General features: G+C 45.4%; 1 protein-coding gene across 5 annotated transcripts in view; it reads left to right on the forward strand.

Moving 5' to 3' along the window:
• The first annotated feature begins 2,280 nt into the window (after positions 1 to 2,280).
• The window catches only part of AGXT2 (alanine--glyoxylate aminotransferase 2), a 45,489-nt gene continuing 33,597 nt past the window's right edge, over positions 2,281 to 14,172 (forward strand). For 3 of the 5 annotated variants that reach the window (XM_082836331.1, XM_082836335.1, XM_082836333.1), the window contains exons 1-3: positions 2,281 to 2,417; positions 9,378 to 9,466; positions 10,715 to 10,899. In XM_082836331.1, the coding sequence (XP_082692457.1) occupies positions 2,330 to 2,417; positions 9,378 to 9,466; positions 10,715 to 10,899 (362 nt within the window). In that variant the 5' untranslated portion in view covers positions 2,281 to 2,329. The remainder of the gene's footprint in view (positions 2,418 to 9,377; positions 9,467 to 10,714; positions 10,900 to 14,172) is intronic. The other 2 variants (XM_082836332.1, XM_082836334.1) reach the window with 1 other exon arrangement.

The following is a 14,172-nucleotide window of genomic DNA, read 5'->3' on the forward strand; positions in this document are numbered from 1 at the left end:
AATATAAAGGTTAGATTTTTTTGTGATTATTACTCTCTCTCATGTTTTCTAGGCTTGAGTTTGTTGTTTTCACGAAAAGCATACATTACGTTACAGTGATCAAAATAAACATATTTCCTTTTAAATAAAGAAGGTACAACTTCTCACTGTGAAGTTGCTCAGAATATGCCGTGTTTTGCTTTCCCACCCTAGGCAGCCCCTGATGCTGTTGGGCACTTCTCACGATAACAGCCTTTAAACTTACAGCCCAAGAAAAATCTCAAATCCAAGGAGTTTACAGCCTCCAGTGCTCGCAGGAGCAAAATAGATCACAGCCCAGTAGAGCTGAGGAACACATGCCAGCCCTCAGGAGCTCAGCATTTTCTCACCTCAGTCCAACACCGTGATAGCTTGGGCACCCCAGGGAGAGGCTGCATCACCACTGGCCTCGCCTCACCACTGACCTTGCCGACATGTGTCATTCCCACAGCACTTGACCAGCCAGATCACAGAACCACTTCCTACAGCCCCAGAGCAGGATGGGCTGGGAGCTGGGAGCCCACGCAAAAGGGGACACTTGACATTGAATTTAAAACCTTTCTTTGCTTACCTGGTAATCTCACCTCTTACGGGCATTTGGGATAAAAGGTTATTTCCCAGATGTGAGGGATGTGGCCAAGCCAGTTGTCCCCTGTGCAAGGTGATACAAGACGTCCACCCTGTATGCTGTTCCCCCAGTCCCACCCTGCTGGAGGAGAAAGTTGAGAGGATGTGACCACTGGCTGACCTGCGAGCTGGATCCACGCACTCAGAGGCTCTCACCCCCTCCTCTGTCCTTGGAATATACATTCTTCCCATCATTCGCACAGTGAGAGCTGGTCCAAGGATGCAGCCTTGAGAGAGTAATGTGTACATGACTGGACGGTGTACATTACTGAACCCAATTAAGGCCTCTATATAAAATTTTAAGATTCCAGCCTCATAAGTTCCCCTGTTTATTAAATCTGCCACCTGCCACTGTGGAGAGGCCTGGCTCTTCCTTGCCCTCTGTGGATGGGAGCCAGTTATCAACCCAACACCCCCTCACCCTCCCAGCTCCTACTGCCCTTGTCACTCTCCCTTCTTAGGCACTGCCTTGCAAAGGCACGTGGACACCCAGTCCAGAGCAGCTGGAAACCCGGAAGAGATCTACTCACAGCAACCTGGATGGATTTTTAAAACATGGTTCTGAGTGAAAAAAAAAGAAAGCACACCTATTGACATAAACTAAAAATGCATAGGACTTCCATGGTGGCGAAGTGGTTAAGAATCTGCCTGCCAATGCAGGGGACGTGGGTTCGATCCCGTAAGGATCCCACATGCAGTGGAGCAACGAAGCCCGCGCACCACAACTACTGAGCCTGCGCTCTAGAGCCCACTAACCACAACTACTGAGCCCGCGCACCTAGAGCCTGTGCTCCGCAACAAGAGAAGCCACTGCAGTTAGGAGCCCGCGCACCGCCATGAAGAGTAGCCCCCGCTCGCCGCAACTAGAGAAAGCCCGCATGCAGCAACAAAGATCTAACACAGCCAAAAATAAATATTTTTTTTAAAAAAATGCATTCACCCCAAACAATAAACATTTTACAAGAATACATACCAACAAAAAGGTATATATTAAACACACAAAATAGTTGTTTATGGAGATTAGGGGTGCAGGGGAGTCAGGAGTGACAAACGGGAATTTAAGAAATTAAAACATAATAGAAATAAAGCACCCTAACTCCTCAGCTCTCACCTTCCTGCCTTATTCAGATACCTAAGGGGATACGCAGCTGTCCAGAGCCATCCCTAGCTTTTTGGTGCCCTTCTCCTTTCCCGTGGACTACCTCCTTCCCCATTATGCCTCTTGTCTTCCTTCAAGACCCCCAGTACGAAAACCAGTGTCTTTACCCGTTTAATTCACGGATATCTTCCTTCTCTCTCTCTTTTTCACTCCTCTCCTTTCTAAGTCTCTGACCCCTGCAACTATATCCTGACCCTTCCCCCAGGCCCATCACCACCCTTCCGCAGAGAGACTCTCATCCTGATGAGACCCTGATGGGACATAAAACTAGCAAAATAGCCAGAAGACCCCTTGCTTTGCCTATCTGCCTGCCTCCTCTTTTCTCTCTCCCTCCCTCCCTCCCTCCTTCCCTCTCTCCCACCCGCTTTCTCCTTCTCTCTCCTTGGGACCCGCTGGAAGTGGAAGCAGTAACCCCTCGGTTAGCTCCTCCCCTTCCGTCCTAATCTCAAAGTCCAGCTGGTCAGTGAGCAGTGGAGCCCTTCCTCAGACCTGCTTCCACGGGGATTTGCTCCCTGACTGGGAGAGATGACTCTAGCCTGGAGACATTTGCTGAGAGCTTTGTACCTGGAGACCTCAACTCCCAGGACTCCCAAGACACGCCCTTCCCCCAAAGGTGAGTGGAAACCAGAGGGACGTGGGTCAGCCGAGGGTCAGCGAGAGGGGAAGGGCTGAGCTCTGGAATTCTGGAATGTTAGACCCGGATAGGGTCTTAGAGACAAGTCCACTAAGACCTGTGAGCTAGACCTCACCTTGTCAGACCCAGTGCCCCCTTCTCCTGTCCAATATTTCCTAATGCTTCCTTTTGTCCTGAAATGAAATTCATGGATAATAAAACCTGACTATACACAATTTCAAAACAAAAACAGTCGCGGTAACATAAAGAAGAAAGAAAAAGAAAGCAATTCAAAATAATAAAGTATTAACTGTAGTGTACAGATGCTTGAGGATAACTGTTTTAAAGAACATAAAGCATCTACACAAATTTCCGCCAGGCCTCCGGAAAGTGGTACCACCCCCTCAATTACTAACCAGGAAACAGCCTCAGAGAAGTGTAGTCATTTACCCAAAGTCACTGAAGCCAGGTCTAAACCCTGAGTCCTCTTCTTCCACTCAGACTCTCCTCTTTCTCCAGAAGGAACAGACCCGGGGTAGCCAGGTCTGGTGGTGGCTTCATGTGCCTTTGTGTTCCTGATTTTTCACATCAGTCTTGTTTCACTAGGAGCCTACCACCTCCTCACCAATTTCCCTGCTGCAAACTCGAGCGTAAGTAGGCATTTGCACACTGATGTGTCATAGTGGGACCCTGTGCCCCACAGACCCCGAACAAACACAGGAGACCCTTTTCTTTGCCCATCATGATCAATTTTATCTTCATTCTCTCCTCATCTTTCCTTTTCCTATCTCCTTCCTTCCTCTTCATTTGCTTTCTTCCCCCTTAACAATTGCAATTCTTTGAAACGTAATACATATCTGATGCTTTAAATGCATTATCTCCTCTCATCTTCAACCAAACTTCTTAGGGAGTACTATTATCCCATTTCACAGATGAGGAGACAGAAGAATAAAGGATAATTAAGAAATTTGGTCAAAGGCAGAAACATAGAAGTGACAACTTGGGGTTCAAAGCCAGGTCTGTCTGGCTCCAAAGTCAGAGCGATTCCATCAGGCCCTTTCTTATCCACCCTTTTGGATTTGTCTTTTCCCCCAGTCATGGGTCTTTTGCCAAAACACTATTTAACTCCAGCATTTCCTGAGAAGGAGCTAGAATTGTACCCAGAGTCTTATGCTTAGTAAAGAGGACGCTACCCTAAAAGTACCAGTTGTTGACAAAGTAAGAGAAAATGCCCTCTCTGCTGCCTCTTCCCCTTTCCTACCCCTGCCCTGAGGGTTGTGGAGCTGGGCTGATGGTGGGAGCAGGGGATGGGAAATGGCAGGTGAGGCTCAGTGCCTAGAGATCTTGATCAGCTCACTGAGGACCCCTTCACTTGGCTCCACCAAGGACACTACGGGGGGAAAGTAATCCTGCAAACCCAGCACACGTAGACATGGATGTCATACTTTTTACCTGGTCTTTCCAAAACCTTTGGGACTTGGCTTTTACTTTCTTACCTACTGTCCTAAATACCTGCCTGCTTGCTTGTCATCCAAACACACACTCATTGAACACACCCTTCTTAAGAATCTGCGGGGTGCAAATAGACATTAGGCAATAAGTATGTGAGCACCTACCACACACCTGAGCAAAACAAAATCTCAACCCTTACGTATCCCAGTGGGGGAGACTGAGCATAAACAGATAAACAGGTAAATATGTAAAAGATGAAATCCAGTCGAGATACGTGCTGTAAATCAAACCAAATCATGGTGAGGCAATAGAAAACTAAAATGGGTGGAGGGGGAGGCAGGGGCCATGTTAGACAGGAAGATCACCTGGTGTTGAAAGCTGTCAGATATGCAAAAATAAAAATGTGTCACAGGACTTCCCTGGCAGTCCAGTGGTTAGGACTCCGAGCTTCCACTGCAGGGGGCGAGGGTTCAATCCCTGGTTGGGGAACTGAGATCCCACATGCCGCATGGTACAGCCAAAGAAAAAGAGTATGTCACAATCCTTGTAGAACACCTGCATGTGTATTATGTGATGTATGTGTGCATACAATGTCCAGCCTTACCTCTGTTTGATAGGCACAATCACTTTAGGCTGACTGTGTCCACAAAGTTACAGAAACAATTTGCTTTCAGGATAAAAGAATGGAAAAAATATCTCAGCCATGCCTTCTTTCTTACTAATTAGCTAAAGATTATTAAATTTATAACATGTCTAGGCAGGTGGGGTGTATGCTCAAACATACCATGGTGCTATCACCTGCCTTCTCTCCCACAAGGAAGGGTGCACAGGAGGGCAAGTGGATTGCAAATAACACCCATTTCCACCTGAGAAACACCCCAAGCCTCCTGCAAAGCCTTTTCTAAGAAAAACATTCAAATTAGCCCTAAGGGTAGGTGTCCCGCCTGCCCCTCCAGGCCATCCCTGCTGCCATTTGCGGACTGACCTAAGCCCAGCGGAGGGCCAGGAGGGGCTCAGAGAAGGCCTGCTCCCCAAGGTACCAAAGGATGGATGCCGTCACCAGCCTGGGAATCAGGCAGAGCTCTTGCTGGTGAACAATGGCAATTGGCCCTGGTTTACTTAGGGAAAAGGACATTTATTGGAAGGGTACAGAGGGAAGGTGGGAGGGGCTATAAGAATCAATAGGAAGGTGAGGAGGTGGGCAGGACTGGACTTGCAAAGATACCAGGGAAAGCCCCATGGAAACAGCAGGAACTCCAGGCAGGAACAGCCTCGGAAGCACATCATGGCTCTAACGAGGACCTCCAGCTACTCCCTCCATCCAGGTCCTTTGCTCAAGACTTCAGATCCAGAAGCAGGGACATCCGATTCAGATGTGAGACCTTCAGAGGTCTCACGCGCTACCCTTGGCTTCCCTGGCGGGAGACAGGCAGCTGGTATTATTATCCAGTCACTTAGAACACACAGTTCAATCAAGGATGAGCATCCTCCGCAACTTCCTGCAGACTGTGGGGCAGTTTATGAAGGGAGAAAGGAGGTGGCCTCAGGCCCTCCGCCCCACGGGGGGTGAGGGTGGGACCTCAAAACTGCGAACACTTCACGTTTAATCACGGCCTCAGCTCTAAGATGAGTGATAAAATCTTCTCCTAACTCGCTGGCTAGCCCGTGTATCAGATGAGATACCCAAAGTGACAAGCTTTTTTAAAGTGACCTAATATGCTATGCAGAAATAAGGCATCGTTAGCGCGTTAATAAATTCCCTTAATGTTCTATCAGGTACGCCCATTGTGTATTTTCAAATATTTTATAACCTTTTTTTTATTTGAAAGAGTCACAGGCTCTTAACAAATACCCACCCTGTGTTGAAAGTTGGTTGTGGATATTAGAAGAATCTTTGTCATTACAAAGAGAATTTCCCCTAGAATTTTCAAATGCCTACAGAAACGGATTTCTCTCACTTACCTTGCCCAACAGGTTTTCACTTTTTGATACTATGATTTGGGGGGAAAGAACACAGAGCTAAGGTGACTTGTCTGTTGTGGAACTCTGTTGGTGAGAATTAGGCAGCCGGAAAATTAAATCTAGTTACCCACTTGGCAAGAGTGGTGGTGGTCTCCAAACCAAACCATCTTTTTATTTGAAGTAGAGTTGGTTTACAATATTGTATAAGTTTCAGGTGTACAGCAAGGTGATTCAGTTATACATGTATCTTTTTTTTCAGATTCCTTTCCATTACAGATTATTACAAGATATTGAATATAGTTCCCTGTGCTATACAGTAAATCCCTGTTGTTTAGCTATTTTACATATAGTGACGTGTATCTATTGATCCTATGCTCCTAATTTATTCCTCCCCCTCCCCACCCCAAAGGCCACCTTTAAATGTCTTGAGTTTTTCAAATGAATTGACTGGAAGTTGATGAATTTAATGAAAATCATTAGCTGTCATCCATGTTCAGCATCAGGCTTAAAAAGGCAACATCAGACCAGCCAAAATGATCAAAGAGAGACAAAAAAATTCCTATGCTGAAATAGACGTGGGACTCAGTTTTATGAACCCATATTTCAGTTCTCCCTTCCCCGACCCCCTTGGTGCTGTCTTCTCCCCACCACCACTAGCCCCACACTCCCGGGCCCCAGGCGTGCAAACAGGCAGGTGCACACACGCGCACACACAATTTCCAGGAGCCCAAGGGAAGCTTTATCAACCTCAACCCTATGTCATCCTCAAAACATAGGCTATTTTGAATAAAGAATGCAGGCAACCATCAACATGTTTAGGTTTGAATTTCTTCCAGCAAATAATGAAAACGGAAGCATTTTCTTTCTTTTTGTCAATCAACTATTATATGTACTGTTATTTTTGAGTTTGGATTATTTAGTGAGAGAGGTTTTCAGCTGTTTGAAGATGTTGTCTAGACTTTTTTCCTTTTTTTTATCAAAGTACAGTTGACTGACAATACTATATTAACTTCACGTGTGCAACATAGTGATTCAATATTTGTATAGATATACTCCATTTAAAGTTATTATGAAATACTGGCTTTATGCCCTGTGCTGTACAATATATCCTTGTACCTTATTTATTTTATACATAGTAGTTGTACCTCTTCATCCCCTACCCCTACCTTGCCCCTCCCCCTGATCCCTCTCCCCACTGGTAACCACTAGTTTGTTCTCTATATCTGTGAGTCTGTTTCTGTTTTGTTATAGTCATTCATTTGTTTCATTTTTTGGATTCCACATACAAGTGTGAGATGTAATCGAGACTTATTTCACTTACTGACTTATTATTTTTCCTACTTGCTTGCTAATCTTCCTTCCTTCCATCCTTCCTGAGAGCAGAATTTTATGTATTTCATTTTGAGCCCTCATTCAGCCATCATATTCCTATCAGTTTGGTGAACAAACAAATGCATGAATGAATATACCTAACTTGACCATTTAAAATTCAAGCTTTTCTTTATCAAATTTTTCCAACTCTCTTTCTTCCTCCTCCAGACTACTTTCATAATTTCCTGTAACTTTGGAGTCAAGAGACCTTTCAGCCTCCTCAATGGGTAACTCCAATTTTGCAGAAAGGAAAATGAGACTGCGGGAGTGAAGAGAATTCGAATTCTTAGAAACACTCAGAATTTTTTCCCCATATCAGAACAGTAACTAATGTAGAGAGACACAATGAAAAGCTTTTGAAAATGTGGAATTCTCAGAAAACTTAGCTGTTATTTTTTGGGTCATTTCTATGTGTGGATAGCCAAAAGCAACTTGCTTTTAAAGTAAGAGCAAATGAACGACATTTGTGATTATTTAGAGCAGAAAAGTGGATGAGTTTTCTCTGAAAGAAAGAGAGTCAGTGTCATTACTTTCCAGATTCATTTAAAAACACAATTGCTCATTGTGTTTCTCAGGAGGGTGACTTTATAGCCACACAAAATACCAACATTACATCCATGGATTCAAACCTTCATGCTGAACAAGAGACATCATTTCCTCAGCTCTCTCCACCTGTAAAATTTTCTCGATACGGACCTTGAATCCTAAAAATTAGCAGCATTCTTTTCTAAGAGTACTTATAAGGTTTCTAGATAGCTCTTCCAGCTCTGATGCTCTCTGATTCTATTATTCCATCCCACTGCTATAGAGAGGTCAAAATCTGTGCTGCCAGAGGAGGATGGAGGTGGCCAGTGAATGAGCGAAACGGTACCAGGCTGGGAGTCAGAAACTGGGAGTTTTGTTCTTGTTCTGCAGCTAACTAGCTTGGTGATCTTAAACAAATTAATTTACCACTTTAGGCTGGTTTATACATCTATAAAATGAGCATTTTGACCCCCCCCCCCGCAAAAAAAAAAAATCTAAGCTTCCTTCTAGCTCCAAATATTTAATGATTCCTCTGGCTCAGCTTATCTTTTCTTTGCCACGGTCTTGTGTTGTCATGGACTTCAAGTTGTGTTTTACAGGAAGGTTTTGTCTTCCAGATCTCCTTGCATGTATTTATTATCATAGTACATGGACTAGCACCTCTCTCTCCTCATGCTCTACAAGAATAGTCAAAAGCCATTTGTTCTTTGTTTATTGGAGCCAACCCAGTACTGGGAACTGGGCTAGGCACTGGGATTCAGGGACTAGGAAGGTCAAATCTTAGAAAACACCTCTATTGACAGAGAATGGACTCCTGCAACCCCGGCCCTGGCAGAAGTTTGAACTGAACAGAGAATTACAGTCCATACAGGCAGCAGAGGGGGGAACTTCCCAAGCTTGTGAGGGACCCAGGTGGGAGAAACCATGACTTCCCCCAGTATCCTCTGTGCCTTTCCTGACTAGATTTGAGAGGACCTCTCTTTTTTTCTCCAGAAAATTCATTATTTTTTAATTTTATTGAAGCATAGTTGATTTACAATGTTGTGTTAATTTCTGCTGTACTGTAGTGACTCAGTTATACACATATATTCTTTTACATATTCTTTTCCATTATGGTTTATCACAGGATATTGAATATAGTTCCCTGTGCAGTGCAGTAGGACCTTGTTGTTTAAGAAAATTCATTATTAAGATACCTCAGTTTGGGGCCTGCGCTCACTGGCCTGGTGACGTCAGAGGCTGGAAAACTCCACCATCCGTGCCGCTCATTGCCTCCGTTTTGAATATGCAGACTTCGTAACTGAGATGCACCTGCGCAGAGCACCAATTACCTCACCTCCTTCCTTACCTCCGATTACCTTTCCCCACATCTAAGACCACCCTGCTTATTCCATAAATACCCCAACTGGGGAGGCAGTTCTGAGACTTGTCCTCCAGTCTCCTCGCTTGGCTGCCTTGTGAGTAAAACTCTTTCTGAGCTGTAAAAAAAAAAAAAAGATACCTCAGTTTTAAATCCAAAGGCTGATTTAAATAAGAAATAAACAAAAGTGCCTCAGGACTTTGATTCAGGTAACTATAGATGATTCTTACGAACATGCCTGTGTGATGTTTAGCTGAGGACACTAACACTTCACTTCACTTCACTTTCAGTAGGTGCTTTCTGGACCTCTGTAACCAAGCTCGGTCTTCATACAAAGCCCAGCATGCCTCCGTGTGACTTCACACCTGAAAGATACCAGGTGAGAGTAAGAGCTTTGGGAATACCCCAGCGAGGTGGTTCTTCCTGGGAGGCCTCAAGTAGTTGCTTCCTCAAGAAGGACCCACAGACGGCCCTGCCTGCCACTGAGCCATCCGTCTCAGATGTCCTATCCCTTAAGTCACTGGGAGCATCTGAACTCTCACCCCATTCAGTGGCATTGCAGGAGTTGGTGTGTGTGTGAGACAGAGATAGACAGAGGCAGAGATGGAGAGACAAAACAGAAGGAGACAGAGGATACAAGGAAGAGACTGTCCATGACAATATATGTATCACAGCGATGTAGGCATAGATGTACACACACAAAGAAATACATAGATCACAAATGTGAAGGCTCAGGTTTTATTCTATCTCATATGTCAATGCATAATCTGACCTTCCTGAGTCCTCCACCAGAAAATATAAAGTTGTCATTTTGCTCTCAGGCTAATAAATATTGGACTCATTCTCTCTCTCTCTCTGTGTGTGTCTCTGTCTCCCTCTCTCCCCAACACCCCTTCATCCTACATAATATTCATAAGTTAGAAATTGTAGAATTAATAGAGTCAGGAGGGACCCACAGAGAGGAGAACTATAGGACAGAGGCTTTGTAATTAAAGACATAAACACCACAAGCACTTCACTGTTTGTTTTTTCTTCTTCTTCTTTTTTTTTTTTTTCCGGTACGCGGGCCTCACTGTTGTGTCCTCTCACGTTGCGGAGCACAGGCTCCGGAAGCGCAGGCTCAGCGGCCATGGCTCACGGGCCCAGCCGCTCCGTGGCATGTGGGATCTTCCCGGACCGGGGCACGAACCCGTGTCCCCTGCATCGGCAGGCGGACTCCCTCCCAACCACTGTGCCACCAGGGAAGCCCAATTCTTTTATTCTTAAAAAAAAAAACACATTACTTCAGACATTTACTTCCAAAGTCTTTTACTTTTTTTCACAGCTAGAATTAACTCAAAGCCAAGGCTTTCCATTGAGAGGTAGAAAATTCCAGCCCCCTTCTCCATGTTTGATCTACAAAGGGATTAAAGGGCCACATGAATAATTTCCTCCACTTGAGAGGAAGGACCTGGGTGTCTGTCCCGCAAGGAGGTCACTGGGCAAATAGCTGCCCTGATGAGCAAGGGCAGCAGCCCTGTGCCGGGGTGGTGGGAGGCCAGGCACTGCTATATGGACCTGCTAGTGATGTTGTAAGCAATGTGGGGATAAGGAAGATGTTAAACGCTTAAATCTTGCCTACCTACAGTCCCTTGCCTATAATCGAGTCCTGGAGATCCACAAGCAACATCTTTCTCCTGTGCTGATGGCCTATTTCTCAGAGCCCTTGTTGCTCCACCAGGGGCACATGGAGTGGCTCTTTGATTATGAAGGAAACAGATACCTGGACTTCTTTTCTGGGATTGTCACTGTCAGTGTTGGTCACTGCCACCCGTGAGTATGCTTAAAATTCTGGGATTTTCACGCCAGAAAAATATACGATAAACAGGCTAATGATCATGTTCGTGATTCAGAACCTCAGTTCAGAGGGGCACTTCAAGATGGCGGAGGAGTAAGACGCGGAGATCACCTTCCTCCGCACAGATACACCAGAAATACATCTACATGTGGAACAACTCCTACAGAACACCCACTGACCGCTGGCAGAACACCTCAGACCTCCCAAAAGGCAAACTACTCCCCACGTACCTGGGTAGGGCCAAAGAAAAAAGAATAAACAGAGACAAAAGGAAAAGCGATAAAGAGGCATGGACATATATACACTACCAAACGTAAGGTAGATAGCTAGTGGGAAGCAGCCGCATAGCACAGGGAGATCAGCTCGGTGCTTTGTGACCGCCTGGAGGGGTGGGATAGGGAGGGTGGGAGGGAGGGAGACGCAAGCGGGAAGAGATATGGGAATATATGTATATATATAACTGATTCATTTTGTTGTGAAGCTGAAACTAACATACCATTGTAAAGCAATTATACTCCAATAAAGATGTTAAAAAAAAAAAAAAAAAAGGATAGGGACAGGACCTGCACCAGTGGGAGGGAGCTGTGAAGGAGGAAAGGTTTCCACGCACTAGGAAGCCCCTTCGCGGGCGGAGACTGCGGGTGGTGGAGGGGGAAGCTTCGGAGCCGTGGAGGAGAGCGCAGCAACAGGGGTGCGGAGGGCAAAGCGGAGAGATTACCGCACAGAGGATCGGGGCCGACCGGCACTCACCAGCCTGAGAGGCTTGTCTGCTCACACGCCGGGGCGGGCGGGGTTGGGAGCTGAGGCTCGGACTTCGGTCGGAGCGCCGGGAGAGGACTGGGGTTGGCAGCGTGAACACAGTCTACAGGGGGTTAGTGCACCATGGCTAGCCGGGAGGGAGTCCGGGGAAAAGTCTGGATCTGCCGAAGAGGCAAGAGAATTTTTCTTCCCTCTTTGTTTCCTGGTGCGCGAGGAGAGGGGATTAAGAGCTCTGCTTAAAGGAGCTCCAGAGATGGGCACGAGCCGCAGCTAAAAGCGTGGACCCCAGAGACGGGCATGAGACGCTAAGGCTGCTGCTGCCGCCACCAAGAAGCCTGTGTGTGAGCACAGGTCACTATCCACAGCCCCCTTCCAGGGAGTCTGTACAACCCGCCACTGCCAGGGTCCCGGGATCCAGGGACAACTTCCCCAGGAGAACGCACGGCGCGCCTCAGGATGGTGCGACGTCACGCCAGCCTCTGCCGCCGCAGGCTCGCCCCGCACTCCGTACCCTTCCCTCCGCCCCGGCCTGAGTGAGCCAGATCCCCCGAATCAGCGGCTCCTTTAACCCCGTCCTGTCTGAGCAAAAAACAGATGCCCTCCAGCGACCTACCCGCAGAGGCGGGGCCAAATCCAAAGCTGAGCCCCTGTGAGCTGTGAGAACAAAGAAGAGAAAGGGAAATCTCTCCCAGCAGCCTCAGAAGCAGCGGATTAAAGCTCCACAATCAACTTGATGTACCCTGCGTCTGTGGAATACCTGAATAGACAACAAATCATCCCAAATTGAGGAGGTGGACTTTAGGAGCAACTGTAGACTTGGGGTTTGCTTTCTGCATCTAATTTGTTTCTGGTTTTATGTATATCTTAGTTTAGTATTTAGAGCTTATTATCATTGGTAGATTTGTTTATTGATTTGGTTGCTCTCTTCTGTCTTTCTTTGTTTTTATTACTTTTAATTTTATAATTTTTAATATTTTTTTATTTTAATAACTTTATTTTATTTCCTTCTTTCTTTCTTTTTTTTTTCTCCATTTTCTTCTGAGCCATATGGTTGACAGGGTCTTGGTGCTCCTGCCAGGTGTCAGGCCTGAGCCTAGGAGGTGGGAGAGGTGAGTTCAGGACACTGGTCCACCAGAGACCTCCCAGCTCCATGTAATATCACACGTCAAAAGCTCTCCCAGAGATCTCCATCTCAACGCTAAGACCCAGCTCCACTCAACAACCAGCAAGCTACAGTGCTGGACACCCCATGCCAAACAACTACCAAGACAGGAACACAAACTGATGCATTAGCAAACAAGCTGCCTAAAATCATAATAAGCTCACGGACACCCTAAAACACACCACCAGACGTGGTCCTGCCCACCAGAAAGACAAGATCCAGCCTCATCCACCAGAACACAGGCACCAGTCCCCTCCACCAGGAAGCCTACACTACCCACTGAACTAACCTTACCCACTGAGGGCAGACACCAAAAACAACAGGAACGATGAACCTGCAGCCTGTGAAAAGGAGACCCCAAACACAGTAACTTAAGCAAAATGAGAAGACAGAGAAATACACAGCAGATAAAGGAGCAAGGCAAAAACCCACCAGACCAAACAAATGCAGAGGAAATAGGCAGTCTACTTGAAAAAGAATTCAGAGTAATGATAGTAAAGGTGATCCAAAATCTTGGAAATAGAATGGAGAAAATACAAGACACGTTTACCAAGGACCTAGAAGAATTAAAGAGCAAACAAACAATGATGAACAACACAATAAATGAAATTAAAAATTCTCTAGAAGGAATCAAGAGCAGAATAACTGAGGCAGAAGAACAGATAAGTGACCTAGAAGATAAAATAGGAGAAATAACTATCACAGACCAGAATTAAGAAAAAAGAATTAAAAGAATTGAGGACAGTCTCAGAGACCTCTGGGACAGACAACATTAAACAAACCAACATTCGAATTATAGCGGTCCCAGAAGAAGAGAAAAAAAAAAAGGGACTGAGAAAATACTTGAGGAGGTTATACTTGAAAACTTCCCTAATATGGGAAAGGAAATAGTCAATCAAGTCCAGGAAGTGCAGAGAGTCCTATACAGGATAAATCCATGGAGAAACACACCAAGACACATATTAATCAAACTATCAAAAGTTAAATACAAACAAAAAATATTAAAAGCAGCAAGGGAAAAGCAACAAATAACATACAAGGGAATCCCCATAAGGTTAACAGCTGATTTTTCAGCAGAAACTGCAAACCAGAAGGGAGTGGCAGGACATATTTAAAGAGGTGAAAGGGAAAAACCTACAACCAAGAATAATCTACTCAGCAAGGATCTCATTCAGTTTCAACAGAGAAATTAAAACCTTTACAGACAACCAAAAGCTAAGAGAATTCAGCACCACCAAACCAGCTCTACAACAAATGCTAAAGCAACTTCTCTAGGCAGGAAACACAAGAGAAGGAAAAGACTTACAATAATAAACCCAAAACAATT

This window comes from Leucopleurus acutus (genome assembly GCF_964270905.1).
Source record: "Leucopleurus acutus genome assembly, chromosome: 3".
Lineage (NCBI taxonomy): Eukaryota > Metazoa > Chordata > Mammalia > Artiodactyla > Delphinidae > Leucopleurus > Leucopleurus acutus.